This window comes from Pteropus medius, unplaced genomic scaffold (assembly GCF_902729225.1).
Source record: "Pteropus medius unplaced genomic scaffold, Ma_sr-lr_union100, whole genome shotgun sequence".
In the NCBI taxonomy this organism is placed as follows: Eukaryota; Metazoa; Chordata; class Mammalia; order Chiroptera; family Pteropodidae; genus Pteropus; species Pteropus medius.
In genome coordinates this window covers 27,984,658-28,004,483 of record NW_024344378.1, presented here as the reverse complement: position 1 = coordinate 28,004,483, position 19,826 = coordinate 27,984,658, and the positions used below count along the sequence as shown (strand labels likewise).

Below are 19,826 nucleotides of genomic sequence, written 5' to 3'. Positions count from 1 at the left end.
TACTCTCAGGAACTGGGCTGCAGAGCGATGGGAGCGCCTAGGGCACCTGGTTCGCATTGGATTGTTGAGCCGTATTACCTTGGTTGGGGTTTAAATTTCGTGTTCTCCGTATATTAGCTGAGTGATGCAAGGCAGTGTGTTTAATCTTTCTGATTAAGAAAGATAAAACGATAGTGTGTAAAGTTGTTAGGAAGGTGCCAGTGTGTAGTAGGCACTGAATGTTTTCAATCATTAATATTTTTATTATTGTTCTGCTTTTGTTGAGGGGTAGGCCTCTATTGCCAAACTTATTTTCCTGAATCTCCGAGGCGAGTACTTTGCTTGGCAGGTGACATGGCCTGTTGTGGCCGTCTGTGCCCCCAGTTTAGAAGGTTTCTACCATCTTATTTCACCTCCTGCTTCAGTGATTCATGCCTGGTACAACTCTAATATTCCTTGCTGAAAGACTAGTTGACACAAGTTCATGACTTAAGCAGTCTTTGCCTAAGGTGATCAAATTCAGGTTTGCTTTTGTTTTTAAAACAAGGTAGCATGTTTACCTAGAAGCAGCGTAGCAGTGTATGTTTTATTAGCTGTCTAAGACCTAACACTGCAGATTCCAAAATAATATAAAGGACTCATCAATTCGTTAATGAAGACTTTTTTTCAGGCTGAATTTGTTTTGTTGGTGATACTCAGAAACCTCATTCAGTAACAGATTTTAAAAATTTTTTGCTAGTCTTCAACCATGGAATCTCACTGGAGAGAAGATAAAGATTCAGTTTCTCTGTCATGGCTGCAGCCTTGAGATGAGAAATGAGATCTTGAACCCTACTATTGCTAAAGATAAGATCACTAAAAGAGTAGTACCAATTTTTTATTTTTTTTATAGAGGATTTTATTATTATATAAGCCACTATATAGGGAATTTTTATCACTCTTACATTTCCGAATGTGTTGTAGGGGATACAAAGTTATATAAAACGAGGTCCTTGCCCTCAAGAAATTTCTAGTCTAGTTAGGGAGACCACACGTAACTAGAAGTTAATTAAAAGTACAGGAAGTAATAGTATACCTCAACAATTTTATAATTGTTAAGAGACAGTTTAATCAATGAAAACAGCATATGAACAAATACAATTTACTATAACCTTTTTTTTTTAGGTACAAATATTCTTTTTAATTTAGTAATTTTATAAAATCACATTTTTTGGGGGAGGGGAGAACATTAATTGAAGGCAAAGAACGAAGCTTACCTTCAAGTTTTTTGGGCATTTCCATGAAATCTTAATTATGAAATGTCAAGCCAGTACTTTATGTTTTTGTAACGTTTCCCCTGTTGTTCTAGTTCAGTGGTTATTTTTTACTCTATCAGATACTCGTTTTTTAATTTTCACCCATAAATTGCATATTTGAAATATTATATCAAACTGCATTAAGTAATTTCCCCACTTTCATTACATTACTGATTATACAATAAAAACAAAAGCAATAAAGGTGTTAAATTTGTCTGTATGATTGGTAGTTTACTTGGCTTTGTTGAAGGTAAAGGTATAATTTCTTCATTTTTTTTTTTTGCAATTTAGAAAAAACAAAAACCAAAAACAACCTTGTTGTATTGAGTTTTGGGGTTTCACGGTTTATCAAGGAAAAAGATATGACCACAAAGTGGCAAGAGCACACGTGAGAGTTTTATAAGGGTAGCACTTTCACAGGATTTGCATGCAAGAGAAGTTCCCCACAGCATGAAACCTTTGAGACTAGGGTGAAGGACCACCACCCAGAAGGGGAAGAGGGCAGTAGAGCTTGGAGTAGGGAGAGGAGAATCAGGGGACTCAAGGTGTCTTAAGTGATATTACTGAGCAGCACAAGATAGAGTTCCTGGGTCAGAAAGGGCAGCAGTGGCTTAGGGTCTTGATAGTTATCTGTGGCTAGCAAATGTTGGATTCAGTTTCGTGAGATGTGCAAAGGAGTTAGGTTATAAATGGCTAAACATAAGCTAATCTGAGCTATATTAAAAACAAAAGGATGTGTAAAAATTTAGGTTTGGCACCTCAGTGGGCTTTTGAACTAATATTCCTGGCCTGCTGTGGAGAAGTGAACAATGTAAGGCCAAAATACAGGGGCCATTTTTGGCTTGTTTATGTAACACCTGTGGATGCCCATTACTACTTTCCTGAGCCAGGAACCTGAGTTTGGGGGTCACTGTTCTGGATATTTCACAGTATTGTCAAAGAACAGTAGAAAACTCTCTTCTTCCCTGGTATTATGCACCTAGTAAATTCTTAGTAAATATTTGAATGTTAATATTTTTTTCAGTTAAGGTTACCCCTATTTACCTTTAAGTTTAGTGACTTGATGTTTCACTTGGTTGTAATATTTCACTGATGCATTATTCCATATTCACCTTTAGTTTTTAAGATTTATTATGTGTCAGGTACTGTTTTGAATATGTTCACATACATTATTTCCCTTTTCACTTGCATTATTTAGACGGATTCAATTGAAAATGTCCAGGTAACTTAGTTTAACTCCTAAATCCTAAAACATTACAAAGTCTGTAAGTAACATTCTTCAGAAGACACCAAATAACTAAAATAACACAAGGTTATAATTTACTCTACCCTTACTATTTGATTTTAGAGAGGATTTCAGGCAGAAACATAAATGTTTTATATTGTCTTACTTTATGGATTACCTTAACTCATGAAGTCTTTTTGAATCAATCCATAGGTTGGATCATAAGAATAATAGTGGTAGGCTATGTCCAATAGTATTTGATAGCATGTGTAATAATTTCATCTTTTATTCTTTCCATGGGTCAGCATGTTATAGATTAAGCGGTCCAATGTTTTCCTTCTCTGGAAATCTAGTTATGTGTGTGTGGGGGGAAAGTATTGGACTAGATTCAGACTTTTTACACTCTAAGTGGCTTACATGCTGATTTATTAAGGATGTCTAAAGAAGTTGCTATTATTCTTGCAGAATGGAATCTAATTTAAATCAAGATGGAGTGCCTAGACCATCATATGTTTTTAGTGCTGACCCAGTTGCAAGGCCTTCGGAAATAAATTTTGACAGCGTCAAGCTTGATCTCTCTCGTGAATTTTCTTTAGTTGCTTCAACCACTGAGGTAAGTACAAGAAAATTATTATGATTATATGTTTGAGTGGAAATGTATATGGCGCACACACACTTGCAGACAGGTCTTGCTAGACCAGAGCTTTCCAAACTTGTGGGTTTAAGGCAACCTTTTGAAGGGGACCAAAGTTTTGCTATCTCAAGATGAGCCTTTTGAGCTATTGATTTTAAGCTGATTATTAAGAAACAAAAGGCTCAGAATCTTTGACCCTTTAACTTTTCTGCCTAAGGTAATTCAGATGGAGAGCCTGCTTTAGGAAGGGAATCTTAGCATATTTACCTTAAGGATTTCACTTTAGCCTAATTTGAATTAAGTATGGTAGACAGGAAGAATCAATCAGGGGTCTGTTAGATAGAGCCCCCTGTGCCCCATTTTTTCTGGGTTTGCATAGCAAGGATTTATTTGCTGCATATGTTCTGCTCTTTTGCCTGTTTCTCCTTTGAAATCTCTGTCCCCCTTCTTTTTCCATGATGGCATATAAGCCTGAACAACCCAATGCCTCTTTGGGGTTTTCATATTCTTATGGACCTTCAAATGTATGTTTGTATAATAAACTTTGGACATTTTCTCCTGTCAGTCTGTCTCTGTTAATTTTATTTTTAGCCCTGTTAGAAGAACTTAGAAGGTAGGGAGAAAATTTTCTTTTTAGCGCCCACACTTCTTATCTCAGTAATTTTTTATGATGCTTTAAATACATAACAGTTTCTTTTAAAGTAATAAGTCCAAACAACTTAATAACTATGACCTAACCTATAGGCATTTGAAAAAAAAATTAAGTAAAAAAATATTTTGATTTCATTCTTCACTTACCATAGTTAATATGACATGCGCCTTCTAGGCACCACATAATTTCTCAAGCTTTGGAATCATAGACATTGCCCCCCTCATTCCTTGTTCCTCATTGTTTTGGTGTAGTACTTTTTATCATAGTAATCACTGAAAAATCTGTCTTCACAAAGATATGACCTAAAATAAAATAGTGTGATCCATATTGACACTACGAACTACTTTGAGCTAATAGTTCATGGTGTCAACATATGTCAGGTGCTATTTTTACCTTCTCAAAAATGTAAAATATTCCACAATGCCCCTAAGAATTTCAGGCCTTAGTTTAAAAAAATTATACAGATTTTTAAAAGGTAAAATAACTTGGTAATATTTAACTCATTTTCTGTTTAGAAAAAATAAGTGCAACTTGCTGCCATCTTTAATTTGATTTTATGTAAATCTGCTCTTTCAGGCTGAACAAATCTGACTGGTTTTCAGTCTGGAAATAAAATATAAAACCTGCTCTTGGAATTATTTCTAAACAGAACTTGTCCCTAATCCTATCGTAACAGAAATGTATATATAAATCAAATGAATCTTCGAGAATGACGTTAACATCACATGTAGCAATGCTGTGTCTTCTAGGATTTGATATTTTCAGTGATTGAGAATTACTGTGTTTTGTAAATGGAAAAACCACTACTAAAAATGGAATGCTATAAATAGAATGATATCATTTGTTTCCAAAGACTATGGATATACTAGAGTGATGCAAAAATAATAATAAAAATAAGCTATTTTGTAGCAGACTTTGGGGGGGTGAGGTTAAGACAGTAATCTGTGAGTTATCTCGGGGTAAACACTGCAGCCCCAAGCGCCACCAGCAAGTATTCTCAGGGCAAATGGGAAATGAGTTAAGTAAAAGTCCTACTACCTACCTACTACTACTGCAGGGTTTGCTATGTGTCTTCGTAGACTTTTTCTTGTACGTTTAGTCTTCGGTTTATTTATGTTCAGTTTTTACTTTTTAGATTGTTAATTTTGATACTTTAGAGAGAGGGACTAACCCAGTTAATAGTGATGGAAGTGGAAAGGAGAGTATAGGGTATGTAGATAAAAGAATAATATTTAATACCTATCATGTGCAAGCCTTTTTCACTTTGGTTCATTCAATCATGAAGAAAAGAGGAAGGGATAAGTGCCTCTTGGTATATAATGGAATCATATTTATGTAGTCTTTTGTGTCTTCTTTCACTTTATGCAAAGGTCGATAAACTGGTCTCTTTTTGTATTGCCTATTGTAGTGCTTGCAAGCTAAGAATAGTTTTTACAGTTTTAAATGTTTGAAGAAAAAGAATAATATTTGATGACATGAAAATTATATGCTTTTTAAACTTTGCTATCCATAAAGTTTTGTTAGTTAGCATCATACTCCTTGGTTTATTTTCTAGGTCTGCTTTTGCACTCATATGGCAGAGTTGAGTAGTTTTGGCAGACTGTAGGGCCTCTATAGCCTAAAATGGATATCTATCCATTAATTATCTAGCTCTTTACAGAAAAAATTTACTGACCCCTGACTTAGCATGATATTTTTGAGATTGATCATGCATCACATATCAATAATTTGTTAATTTTTATTGCTAAGTTCATGCATCCCATATCAATAATTTGTTAGTTTTTTTTGCTAAGTTCATTGTGTAGATATGTCACATTTCCATTACATTACAATTTGATGGACATTGGGTGGTTTCCATTTTAGAGACCTTACAAATAATGCTGCTGTAAATGTTCAGTGCAAGACTTTCTGTGAATTTGTGTTTTCTTTTGTCTTGGTTAAATACTTAGGAATAGAAATTGTGGGTCAAATGGTAAGTACATATTTGAATTCATAAGAAATTGTCAAACTTTTTCCCAAAGTGTCTGTACCAACACCTGCAATGCAGATTTCAGTTCCTCCACCTTTTTGCCAACACTTGGTAATTGTGAGTGTGTAGTAGTAAACTTATTGTGTTTTTAGTTTGCATTTTCCTAATGAGCACTTTTTCAAGTAATTCTTGGTCATTACTGTGCCTTCTTTTGTAAAATGTCTTCAAATCATTTCTCCATTTAAAAAAATTAGATTGTGTTATAATTGATCTCTGAGAGGTTTTTATATATAATAAATACATATTCTTTATCAGACAATGGTGTCTTGTTTAGTAGTGTTTTTTTTCCCCCCTCTGGAAACTGTCATAGTTGTTTTAATGGTTATATTTTGTTATCCATCTTGAATTAGTTTTTATGTATAGTCGATATAGGGATTCACATTGATTTTCTTTTTTTAACTTTCATTTACTTAGTTATTTCAGCATTATAAGACTTTCTCCTGTTAAATTGTTTTAATGCCAATTGACAGTCAAATAACTATGTGTGGATCTATTTTGGAATTGTTCTCTTCCATTGACTTGGCTATTCTTATAACTATACTGCCTTATTTCTGTAGTGCTATAGTAATTCTTGAAATAAGATTGTGTGAATTCTCCAACTTAGCTTTTTAAGGAATATTTTGGCTTTTCTAGGTTCTTTGCATATTCATAAATTTTAGAATTGACTTACCAGTTTTTGCAAAATAGTCTAAATAGTCTATGGAGATATCTGACTGGGATTGTATTGAATCTATGAATCAATTTGGAGAGAACTGACATTTTAATTGAGTATTTTAATCCATGAACATGGTACATTTCTCCATTTATTTAGGTCTTTAAAGTCTTTGCAGTGTTTTAGAGAGGACTTTTATGTCTTTTGTTAAATATATTCATAAACATTTTATGATATTTGATGTGTTGTAAATTATATTTTAATAGCTTTATTGCAGTCTAATTAGATAAACTGCACATACTTGAATTATAAAGTTTTACAAGTTTTGACATATTCATAAGACCATCACTACAATCAGTGAATATTTCCATCACCCATAGGTTTCTCTGTATCTCCTTGTAATCCCTCTCACATCACAGTTCCAAATAACTACTATAATCAGTGTTCTGTCAGTATTCATTAGTTTGCACTTTCTAGAATTTTATTTAAATGGAATCGTAAAGTTATGTGCCCTTTTTTGGGCGGGGGGATCTACTTTCATTTACTTGGTATAATTATATTTAGTTTCATGCACGTTGTGTGTAAAAGTAGGTCATTTCTTTTTATTGTTCATGGTATGGATGTGCTGCAATTTGTTTATCCATTCACTTGCTGATGGACATTTGTGTTTACAGTTTTTGGCTATTACAAACAAAGCTGTGAGTGTTTGTGTGCAAATCTTTGTATGGACATATATTTCCTTTTTTTTTTTTTCTTGGCTGAATACCTAAAGATGGAATGGCAGGATCATTTTTAAGAAAACACCAAAGTGGTAATAGTATTTTACATTCTCCACAGCAGTAAATGAGAGTTCTAGTTCCTCCACATCCTCACCAACACTTGATGTAGTCAATATTGATTGATTGACTGTCTGACTGGCTTTATTGACTTTTATTTTTTAGAGCTATATAATGTTCACAGCAAAATTGAGCAGAAGGTCTTTTCGTGGCTTAATAGCTCATATCTTTTTAGCACTAAATAATGTTCCATTGTCTATACCACAGTTTATTCATTCATCTGTTGAAGGACATCTTGGTTGCTTTCAAGTTTTGTCAGTTATGATGAAAGCCGAAATAAATATCTGCAGGTTTTTGTGTGGCCATAAGTTTTCAGTTCCTTTGGGTGAATACCAAGGACCACGATTGCTGGATTATTTGGCAAGATTAGTTTTGTAAGTAACTGCTAAACTATCTTCTAAAGTGGCTGTACCATTATACATTCCCACCAGCAACATATGACAGTTCTTGTTCGACATCCTCACCTTCATTTGGTTTTCAGTATTCCAGATTTTGATCATTCTAATAGGTATGTAATGTATATCATTTTAATTTGCATTTCCTTGTTGACATACATTGGGGAACATCTTTTCATATGCTTGTTTGCCATCCGTATATCTTATTTGATAAGGTATCTATGGAGATCTTTTGCCTATTTTGAAATCAGGTTGTTGTTTTCTTATTGTTGAGTTTTAAGAGTTCTTTATATATTTTGGATAGCAGTTCTTTATTTGATATGTCGTTTGCACATATTTTCTACTAGTCTGAGGCTTGTTTTTTCATGCTCTTGTCAATGTCTTTCACAGAACAGAATATTTTAATTTTGGTGAAGTTCAGCTTGTCAATTTTTGATTTCATGCATTGTGCCTTTGGTGTTGAATCTAAAAAGTCATTGCCAAACCTAAGGTCATCGAGATTTTCTAGGACTTTCATAGTTTTACATTTCGCATTTAGGTTTGTATCCATTTTGAGTTAATTTTTGTGAAGGGTGTAAGATCTGTGTCTAGATTTTTTTGCATATGGATTTCAAGTTGTTCCAGCACCATTTGTTGGAAAGACTGTCTGCTCCAGTGTATTGCCTTTGCTTCTTTTATAAAGGTCACTTGTCTGTAGTCATGGGGATCTATTTCTGGGCTCTCTGTTGTGTTCCTTTGATTCTGTTCTTTTGCCAGCACAACACCATCTTGATTACTGTAGCTCTTTAGTGTGTCTTGAAATCAAGTAGTATCAGTCTTCCAACTATTTTCTTCTCTTGCAATTTTATATTGGTTATTCTGGGTAGTCGTTTAATTTTAGCCATTCTAATAGGTATGTATTGGTATCAAATTATTATTTGCATTTACCTAATAATTGATGATGTTTAATGTGTTTTCATGTGCTTGTCTGCCATTTGTGTATCATCTTTGGTGAAGTGTCAATTTAAATCTTTTGCCTATTTTTAAAAATTGGCTTGTTTTCTTACTATTGAATTTTAATTGTTTTTTATATTTTCCTGATACAACTGTTTATCAGCTATATCCTTTGCAAATATTTTCTCCCAGTTCATGGCTTGTCTTTCATCCCTTCGTGTTTTTTGAAGAGCAGAAGTTTTTAATTTTGATAAAGTCCATTTTATCTGTTTATTCTTAGTAGGGATTGTGCTTTGGTGTCATATCTAAGAAATCTTTGCGTAACTCAAGACTAAAAAGATTTTTTAAATTTTCTTTTAGAAGTTTTATAGTTTTAGTTTTATGTTTAGTAGGTCTATGATCCATTTTGAGTTAATTTTTATATACAGTGTGAGATGTGAATCCAATTTTTTTTATGCCTGTGGATATTGTTGTTCCAGCACAATTTGTTGAAAAAGATGTTCTTTCTGTACTGCATGTCCTTTGCACCTTTGTCATAAATCAGATGTCCTTATACGTGGGGGTTTATTTCTTAATACTCTATTATGTTTCATCAATCTGTTTGTCTTTCTGCTAATACTCCACAGTTTTGATTATTGTAGCTCTAAAATAAATGTTGAAATAAGGTAGTGTTAGCCCACCAAATTTCTTTTTCAGAGTTGTTTCGATTATTCTAGGTACTCTGCATTTCTGTGTGAATTTTTAAATGAGCTTGTTAATTGCTACCCACCCCTTCACCCCTACCCCTGCCAAAGCTTCTGAGATTTTGATAGTAATTGCATTGAATCTGTAGGAGAACTTGTAGAAAATTGACATCTTAACAATATTGAGTCTAGCAAACAGTGAACAAAGGTGTATCTCTATTTATTTTGGTCTCCAATATCTCTGAGCAGTATTTTGTAGTTTGCAGTGTACAGGTCTTTTGTATCTTTTGTCAAATTTATCCCTAAATATTTCATAATTTTTGATGCTATTGCAAATGGTATTGCTTTTAAAATTGATTTAGACTATTCTCAGTATGTAGAAAAACAATTGATTTTGCATATTAATCTTGTATCTTGCTTCATTGCTAAATAAACTTGATTTAATAGTTCTAATAACATTTTTGTAGATTCTGTAGGATTTTTTTATGTAGATGTTCATGTTGTTTGTGAATAAACATCGTTTTCTTTCTTTACAATCTGGATGGATGCCTTTTTCCTTTCTTTTCTCTCCACTTTCCTCTCCTTTTATTTTTCCTGATTACATTAGCTAAAATCTCTAATACAATGTTGAGCAGAAGTGGTGAGAGCAGAAACTTGTTATTCATCTTGCTACTCAGATTCAGTTTTCCACCTTTAAATATGATGTTAGCTGTAGGTTTTTTGAAAATGTTCTTTATCAGGTTAAGGAAGTTCTCGTCTATTCCAATTTGCTGAGAATTCTTATGAATGAATGTTGAATACATGTCAAATTCAAGTCATCAATCAAATGCTTATTTTTGCATCTGTTAGAGATAAAAGTTTCTTTTCGTTTATTCTTTTAATGAAGATAATTAACCTAATTGATTTTTGAATGCTAAATTGACCTTGCATTCTTACAGTAAACCACTTTTTGTTAGGATATATTATCCTGTTTTATATATTGGCTAATATTTTATTAGGGAATTCTCGCATCCATCTTAATTAGGAATATTGTTCTGTAATTTTTTCTAATGGCATCTTCGTCAGGTTGTGGTTTCAAAGTTGTCAAACTCAAAATTAGTTTAAAAAGTTTCCTTTATCTTTATAAAGAGATTATTGACAATTTGTGTTATATCCTTTAATATTTGAGACAATTTATCAATGAATTACCAAGGCTTGGAGTTTTTTGTGGGACTATTTTGTTTGAATGTAAATTGAATTTTTTTAATAGATAAAGGGTTATTCAGATTTTCTAGTTCTTGCCTGTTTTTACTAAGTTGTGTTTTTCAAGTAATTGTTTCGAGTAATTGTTATGAGATATATTCTTTTTACTTTTTAAAATATTTAAAACATTTCTTTAAAATTATTTTTAAAAATAAACTAGGTTCATTTCTTCCCCAAAGGAAACAGTAAAGAGAATACTATTCAGCAAAATATTCTAAATTCATAATGGAATTGAGCATTTGTGTTAATAGACTATTCTGGTTATTTGTGATTTATTCTAGAGTTTATGTTTTACTGCCTTAGAGCCCTGTTATTTGTATTTAGCTATAAAGTGTAGGATTTTATGGAAAAGAAACTTAAAGTATAAATATAGAAGGTAGAGGAAAGTGAATTTTTGTGTTTTTTTTTTTAAAGATTTTTTTTCTTATAATAGGGTTAAAAACAGAAGAATCACTGTTCACTTAGTGGTTCTGTATAATCTCAGATTGTTATGTAACAATTAGATATATTAAAGAAAGATCATCTCTGAAAAGCCACATTTTGTATTTTTTTTTATATTTTATATTTTTTAAATAGAGCTTTTCTGGTCTTTATTTTTAGGCAAACATTTTGGAATCCAAAGATTATCTCCAAGTTTTTCTTCGAATAAGACCATTCACACAGTCAGAAAAAGAACATGAATCTGAGGTTTGTGTTAAATTTAATTGGGTTTTAATATTTTACCTTCATTAAACAGACAAAATACCATTGTTTTTATTTATTTATTGTAGGATTATTCTTGTTTGTTTGTTTGTTCTAGGGCTGTGTGTATATGATGGATTCACAGACTGTTCTGCTGAAAGATCCTCAAAGTATAGTTGCTCGATTAAGCGAGAAAACCTCTGGGCAGATGGTACAGAAATTCAGGTTTTCCAAGGTAAAATACCCTTGTGAAACTGAAGATTTTTCTCTTAAGAAAAAGAGACTTAGGCTAAATTGCTACATAATCGTATATAGCTATACATATATCTTGTCCTTATGGAACTTAGATCTTAGGTACTAGTACTTTTTTCTCAAGAGTCAGACTCAAATTTCAGGTCTGTAAATATATATTGGAAGTGAATAAATCACAATATAGTTATTATGTTTTCCAATTATAATTGATATTCAATATTTATATTGGTTTCAGGTGCAATATAATTCTTAAATTTTTTTTTTATAAGAAAGATTCTTTTTCAGAATTTAGATGAAAATTTGTTTGGCTCAGTTATTTCTATCTTGAGAACTTTATGAGAGTAGATAAACTCAAGTGTGTCTGTGGGAGTTGGGGATGTGGCACCTATTTTAAGAATGAATCTCATAAAATGATCAAAAAGTTTTTTAAAACATGAGAGAGAGTAGAACTCATTGGGAATATTAACTTGAATTTTCTAAAAAGATTTGTTTAAAAAAATGCTTACTTAGGTTTTTGGCCCAGAAACTACACAGAAGGAATTCTTCCAGGGTTGCATTATGCAGCCAGTGAAAGACCTCTTGAAAGGACAGAGTCGGCTGATTTTTACTTATGGGCTGACCAATTCAGGAAAAACATATACATTTCAAGGTAAAATGTTTTATTTTTGCTGAAAAGGAGAAAGGCACTAATCACTTATTTTCATAATACTTGCATGTAGTAATGTTTCTATTACCTAGTACATTTGCTCCATTTTTTTTAATAGTAATAGCATAATTGAATTTATTGTTGATGGCTTTTAATTTACATTGATTTAATTCATTTGCGAAACTGCTTTACCCATATGGTAGAGAATTAGGTGATAAAAATTCAGAAAAAGGATTGATGTGACATAGTGAGTTAAGCATGGATAACCAAAGAAACACTTTATATTTAATTTTACTTCTATACTTGGTGATTATGGGTGATTGCAAATCTCTGGCCTAATCTGAATGTAAAACTTCAGGTTTTGCATCAAAATAATAGTTGATAAAATGTCCATGAAGACTAGAGTAATAAACTGAGTAATCCTTCAACTTCTCTCTTGAGTTAGCTGTTTACTCTTGCATGTAAAAGAAACCTTGGTAGTCCAGGGACATTTTTGCTTTCCTAATACTCTGAGAATATAAAACAAAAGTTCTTTCACAGGCACAGAAGAAAATATTGGCATTCTGCCTCGAACTTTGAATGTGTTATTTGATAGTCTTCAGGAGAGACTTTATACAAAAATGAACCTTAAACCACATAGATCCAGAGAATACTTACGGTTATCACCAGAACAAGAGAAAGAAGAAGTTGCTAGCAAAAGTGCATTGCTTCGGCAAGTTAAGGAGGTAGGAAGTATTTTAGTATGTAAAAAAAATATATAAACCTTGACTTTTTGTAAACTCTTTAGTTTGTTTCAGCCCATGTTCGAACAATGGTGGTGGTAGTGGTAGTCTTTAAAAGGTTGTGTGAAGACATCTCTTCTTATTTTATATTGTACAAATAGCAGAAATGTTTAAACGAAATAAATGTAAATGGTTTTTTGGTTGTTGTAAACAGCATTGTACTTTATGTAATGGTTTAAAAATTTTTTAAATTGTAAAACATGTATATACAATCTAAACAAGAGAATGTGAAAAATAAAAAAATAAAAAGTGAAAATTTATTATAATTTCATTTCTAAAGAGAAAACCCCCATTAACAGATTGGAAAGTATCCTTTATGATTTTTTTTTTTTATACAGAGCATTCTATATATGCACACACAAACAACAATCATATGTAGTTGCATTTATCTTCTTCATATCTTTATATGTATCATACAGTCTTTTAAACAAAATTGAGATTTTACTATATGTACCTTCTGTTCTATAATTTGCTCTTTCATTTAGCACATTTTAAGTCTCTTAATTCATCTCATATAATGTATTTACCTCTTTTCTTAAAATTGGTTTTTCATGAAAAAAATTTGAAATAAGGTTATATTTGTCTATTCCTCCTATTCCTTCTGGATTTTTTATTATGTTTTCAGATATTTATCCTATTCAAGATTGTTAAAAACTATTAACAGTTTTTATAAAAATTTTTTGATTATTGGTGGAGATTTTTTAAAGACATTTAGAAATCAGGGTCTCAAGTTAGTAAAAAGTTGTTGATTAGTGGAGTTCAAAGTTCAGAGTCCATGATTATGGTCGCTGAAAGTAAAATGAGTATTTTGTAAAAAATTATGGAGATTGGCGGATAATTACATAGATAATACATAGAGAAAATTAGTCATTAATAACGAAAAAAATTTTCCCAACAGGTTATCTAGTTAAAACAAATTATTATTTTGCCTATGACATTTAAGATGTTAAAATAACGAGATACTCATTTTCATACATTGATTTTAAGCGTGTTTCTAGAAAGTAATTTGCCAATACTATTAAGAGTGAGAACTTAAAATTTTCTAATACTTTGTCGTCTACCTAAGATTTAGGTATATTTCGTAAGGAAATAATTAGAATGCAGAAGAACAAAATAATATTTTAAGATGTTTATCTTAGTATTATTTTTACTGATAAACCCTTGTAAATGATCTAAATTTTCACTAATAGGGGAATAATTAAGTTTTTTCACATTTATTCAGTTATATAGCCACCAAATGTTTATTAATAAATTTTAATTATAGAGAGGATAAACTTAACAGTGTAATAAGTCTAGAGTAAAGAATAGGGGGAAACATACTGAAATATTAGTAGTGATTGCCTCTGAGTGTCAGGAATTATATATGATGATATATTTTTTAATACTCTTCTGTAGTTTCCCGAAGTTTTATTATGAAAATGTATTATTTAACTAGAAAAAAAAATTAGTAGACAGAGGTCATTGAATAGAGTAGATGAAAGTCTGTGATTTGATTTTCATTATTTGGATAGGTAATTAATATATTGGTTATTTAAGCTTAACTAAAATGGTTTTTAACTTTTAAAAAATCTTTCTTTTTCAGGTTGTTATACAAAACGACAGTTATGATACTCTTTATGGTAAGGTTTCCTTTCTCACTCACCTTTAAATTGTCGATTATATGAAATGCATTTGAAAAACTTTTAATTTTTGAATCACACCTTGGAATTTAATTTCTTTAATAACATAGTATTATTTGGGAAATGGTACATAGCTATGTAATGTCAGTTATTATAAAGTTTTATTTACATTAAATATCGCAGATATCCCTTTAACTGGTTGTATCTTTTATGTTGAATTAAATGTCATTTACATTTAATTTCAGTTTAGCTCATTAGTATATTTTCAAAAAGAAAAAATAAGAAGAAGGCAAACTTTGGTTATTTAACGCATATTTTTTACATCTGCTTTGCTTCAAAAAGTGTTTAACATAGCTGGTCAAAAGATTAAGGGTACTTAGTTTTTTCAAGTCTAGGAGTCTTGATCTGTCTTGTCTCATTTTTAGTCACTTGCTTAATTTAGTGATTATCCTTTTTTATTTTTTGTAGGAAATTTAACAAACTCTTTGAATATGACAGAGTTTGAAGAATCCATGAAAGATTGTAAACAAGCTAGCTTGAATATGGATAATAATATAAAATTTTCTCTGTGGGTTTCTTTCTTTGAGATTTATAATGAATTTATTTATGACTTGTTTGTTCCTGTGTCATCCAAGTTCCAAAAGAGAAAGATGCTACGCCTTTCCCAAGATGTAAAGGGCTATTCTTTTATAAAAGGTATACTAATGAATGAGTGTGTTTTATTTTATTGCTCTGAAGTTCTTTCTAGGCTTTGTTATAGCTATAGGAAAGCAAACTAGAAAATGAAAAATTTATTACTATTATTAATATCAATATAAGTGAAGTTTGTGCTTTGGAAGTGTGTTTTGCTATGTTAATTAAACCTGAATATAAAGGGGTCTATTTTTGTATACATTGTATTTACTCGAGTATCATTCATTGAATTTTGAGAGATGGGAAAAGCGGTGTGCCATTGATATTCACATTATTCTGGTGCTTTGTAACTGTCCCAACTTTGGAGATGTGGAAATGTTTTTGTCCTTCCACAGTGATGTCTTTTCAAGCTTTTTAAACCATTACTCACAGTAGATAATAGATACATGTTAATAACATTATCTCCTAATATCTGTGTATGTATATATATGTATGTATGTTTACAACTCAAAAGTCCCTTACTACAAGGAATGTACTTTGATGTTTTCTATATTCTACATCATTTTTACAAAATGCTGGTTATGACTGCATAAATCTGATTTGATAATTCCCTAATGAATTGAATCTGCAGTGTCTCACAGCTAGGTAATTTTGCAGATTTAATCTGTACCGTGTTTTGTTTTTTTCTTTCTTTTTTTCTGGATGTCTAATTCTAACAAATCTTACCTGTTTATAATTTTCTCTTTGGCTGACTCTGTAGAAGAACATTTACTTTGTGTGTTTATGTGACTTAACTACTGGAAAATTATTAAAATATCCTTTTTTGTGTATACCTCTTTTCTAGTGGAATATAGAATAGCTAGCTGAGTTGACTTCATCTAGGGCATGTTATTAAAAGAAAGATTTCATTATATGTCTTTGAGAAAAAAGATTGTAAATCTTCAATGAGATTACATTGTACAATAAATACTGTGTTTTTTAAAATTGATATGTATACTTTTTATTTAAAGATCTACAATGGATTCAGGTAGCTGATTCCAAAGAAGCATATAGACTTTTAAAACTAGGAATAAAGCACCAGAGTGTTGCCTTCACAAAACTGAACAATGCTTCTAGTAGAAGGTAAGGAGTCAACCCTATGATATAAGCCTGAAGCACTCAGAGTATTCTGTGCTATTTTAAGTACAACTAATTTTTAATTACAGTAGGTTTTCTGATAAGTTAAGTCAATTCATAAGCATGAAAACATTCTATAAACTGAAGAACATTAAACACATGACTATCAGGACTATTGCTCTAAGAAAAGATTTACTAATTTGCATGAAGTCTCAGGTATTTTTATTCTTTCTTTATATGACTAAGCTCAATATGTTAAGAGTTGCCAATGATAGTGGACTTCTGTGTCTTTTCCACTTAACTCATGAACACAAACACCATATGCATACTGTTAAGACAGAATCTCAAGGGGTTAAGAAAAAGGATGTTTTATGAAAGGGATTAAGGAGTGAGAGACAAGGAAGTAAGTTTAAGCAGTGAGAGATTTAAAACAGATTTTCTCTTAAGGGGAAAAGAGCCCTGTCCCCCATAATTGATATGACACGAGGATAATATATAATTTAAATAAACCTATATTTAGGCCAGATGTGTGCTTTGCTTAAGTTATATATTCAGAGAATATTAGCTGTACATAGTATTATTTTAACTAATAATATGATCTTTGCAGCAAATTGAGACTATTATAAATGATTCCTTTAGTACAAATTGGGATGTTAAGAAGAGTTGGTTTGAGGGATTTGGAGCTAAATGAAAGGTATGATATTCTTTTAGAAAGGAATATAGTTGACAGTGGCACACTGGATTACGTACCTGACAGCTATTTGGCAAATGCATTGCTGGAGCTTTGGCTGGTATTAGGATATAAATAGATGTCGATTTAGATGCTCGTGTCTCTTATTTAGAGTGCAGAAATTAAAAATGAAAGATAACATTTGATGTTTGTATATTTCTTTTAGTCACAGCATATTCACTATTAGAATTCTACAGATTGAAGATTCTGAAATGCCTCGTGTAGTGCGAGTCAGTGAGTAAGTTGAACATTCTTCAGCTTGTAATTATTTTGAATTGTTTGTTTTTGAAGAACTTTTCAAGTTTTTTTGTTTGTTTATTCAGATTATCTTTATGTGATCTTGCTGGTTCGGAACGAAGCATGAAGACGCAGAATGAAGGTGAAAGGTTAAGAGAAACTGGGAACATCAATACTTCTTTATTGACTCTAGGAAAGTGTATTAATGTTTTGAAGAACAGTGAAAAGTCAAAGTAAGTGTTGCTGAAGATATTATTTGCATATTAAGTATTTAAACTTTCACCTTTGCTAGTTTTAGAAAGTTCTGTTTTGTTTTTAACCTGCTTTTTGTGTAATGACTACGGATTACGGTAAAAATACTCAGAGATCTTGGGTTTTTAAAAGATGATTGAAATAAAAAACAGTATCATTTGATGACAGTGACTCAAAAAGTAACCACAATATTTTCCATAGCAAATATATATCAACAGACACTTTCCATAATAAACTTACCATGATGCTGGTTTAGCATCTGAAATCACTTTATCCTTACTAGTGCAATGTGTTCTAGATGTGATAGATTTCTGCATTAATTAGCATTTTAGACTGAGTAAATTAGAAATCAGGTTTCATCATTTCTAGTTGTGTTTTATGGCATATATTGTATAACTGTTCTATACTAGAGAACACAACCCAGTTCACTGTGGTTTTCTTAACATTTTGCCTAATGGGTTATTATTACGAGTATTATTATTAGTAGCAGTAATGTTTAAAGAAAACAACATAAATAAACAGAAAAATTACTGTTACAAGTGGAACTAATCACTAATTTAGAATTTAAGTCCATGATAGCTAGATTAATTATTTCTTTATAAAATTTACCAGCATTCTGATTTCATGAGATTTCTTTTAACTTACGATCATTTGAATATTTTTTCCATAGGTTTCATCAGCATGTGCCTTTCCGGGAAAGTAAACTGACCCACTATTTTCAAAGTTTTTTTAATGGTAAAGGAAAAATATGTATGATTGTCAACATCAGCCAGTGTTGTTTTGCCTATGATGAAACACTCAATGTGTTGAAGTTCTCAGCCATTGCACAAAAAGTAAATATTTTCAAACTTCTGCAGAGTTTATTAAGTATCTTATTAGAATATTAATGATTTTTTTTCTTGGAGAAGATAATACATTTTGCATTTATAACTGAAACTTAAGAAATAATTGAAAATTGAAAATGTGAACATTTGACCAAGTAGGAGAACATGGGAAAAGATGGAAAGTTACCCCTGTAGTATTGAAATGACCTCAGTATTAAATGTTAACAATAGATACCTGTCACAAATTACGAGTACTATTCTTCCAATAGATTGTCTACTTTTCCATTCTGGTTCATTTGGTTGCTAATCGGGTAGCCCCCTGCTAAGGATAGTACTAAGAACTTAACCCCAAAATTTTCCTATAGTATACATGTGTAATTAGCTTTTTTGTTATTGTAATGTTCATTTAAGGATGCTGATTCCTTTTTGAATGTTTGTTCGCATAGGTTTTATTTTAAACACTTAAATTGTCATTTGACTTACATGTATAAAATTATTTTTAAGTAGACAGTTCCTGCCTTTTCCGTTTTAAAAGTCACATTGGATATTTTAATAGGTTGGTGTTCCAGACATTTTAAATTCCTCTCAGGAGAAGACATTTGGACCTGTCAGACCTTCTCAAGATACATCACCAGATATCAATAATTCAGTTAAAACATTAAATGTAAAAAGATCTACAATTTCATGGGAAAGTAGCCTGGAAGATCTGGTGGAAGACGAAGACTTGATTGAGGATCTCGAAGAAGCTAAAGAAAAACAAAATGTGGAAACCGAACTTACTGATGAAGATCTAGATATAACATTAGAGGAAGATAAGGCTTTCATTAGCCGTGAGGAGAAGAGAGTATGTATTAAGAACTCATACTTCTAAACTTGGTTTCTAATTCTGAAGTTAAGGTTAACAGTTCTTAAGACTCCCTCTTGTCCAATTTTTTTAAACAACACACTAAATTTTTTATATCTCAACTTCATACTTTGAGAAATTTCAAACCGACAGGAATAGTACAATGAATACCCATTTACACTTAACCTGGATTTGCCATTTGTTAACATTTTACTATATTTCCTTTAGTATTCTTTCTATGAGTATTTGAATACACTGTAGACATAATGACACCTTATATCTACTTTATCACGTATTTACTAAGAACATAGAGGTTTTTCTCATGATCACAGGTCATTTTCATTCCTAAGCAATTTTAACATTGATGTAGTAATAAAATCTATTATACTGTCCACATTGAGATTTCTCCAGTTTTTCCAGTATGTACTTTATAACTACTTTGTTTTTGATTTACAACTTAAGTTAACACATTGCTTTTGATCGTTATTTCTTTAGTTATCTCTAATATAGTATAGATATTTTTTAAAAGTTGACACTAGTTGTCTTACAGAATACCCCCCATCTATATTTGTCTGATGGTTTCCTCATGATTCAGGTTTAACACTTTAGGCAAGACTGTTATATAAGTGAAACTGTGAATTTCCCATTGCTTCAT

The 19,826-nt window shown here is 31.3% G+C and overlaps 1 protein-coding gene across 3 annotated transcripts in view; it reads left to right on the top strand.

Annotated features, from left to right (window-relative positions):
• Positions 1 to 19,826, top strand: part of KIF20B (kinesin family member 20B) — a 69,909-nt gene that overhangs the window by 283 nt on the left and 49,800 nt on the right. For all 3 annotated transcript variants that reach the window (XR_005654746.1, XM_039871759.1, XM_039871758.1), the window contains exons 2-13: positions 2,965 to 3,112; positions 11,156 to 11,242; positions 11,355 to 11,471; positions 11,999 to 12,137; positions 12,675 to 12,859; positions 14,499 to 14,535; positions 15,004 to 15,231; positions 16,179 to 16,290; positions 17,181 to 17,252; positions 17,338 to 17,484; positions 18,174 to 18,336; positions 18,884 to 19,171. Coding sequence is in view for 2 of the 3 variants with exons in the window: in XM_039871759.1 (XP_039727693.1) it covers positions 2,966 to 3,112; positions 11,156 to 11,242; positions 11,355 to 11,471; positions 11,999 to 12,137; positions 12,675 to 12,859; positions 14,499 to 14,535; positions 15,004 to 15,231; positions 16,179 to 16,290; positions 17,181 to 17,252; positions 17,338 to 17,484; positions 18,174 to 18,336; positions 18,884 to 19,171 (1,722 nt within the window). In the remaining variant the exon portion in view is untranslated. The remainder of the gene's footprint in view (positions 1 to 2,964; positions 3,113 to 11,155; positions 11,243 to 11,354; positions 11,472 to 11,998; positions 12,138 to 12,674; positions 12,860 to 14,498; positions 14,536 to 15,003; positions 15,232 to 16,178; positions 16,291 to 17,180; positions 17,253 to 17,337; positions 17,485 to 18,173; positions 18,337 to 18,883; positions 19,172 to 19,826) is intronic.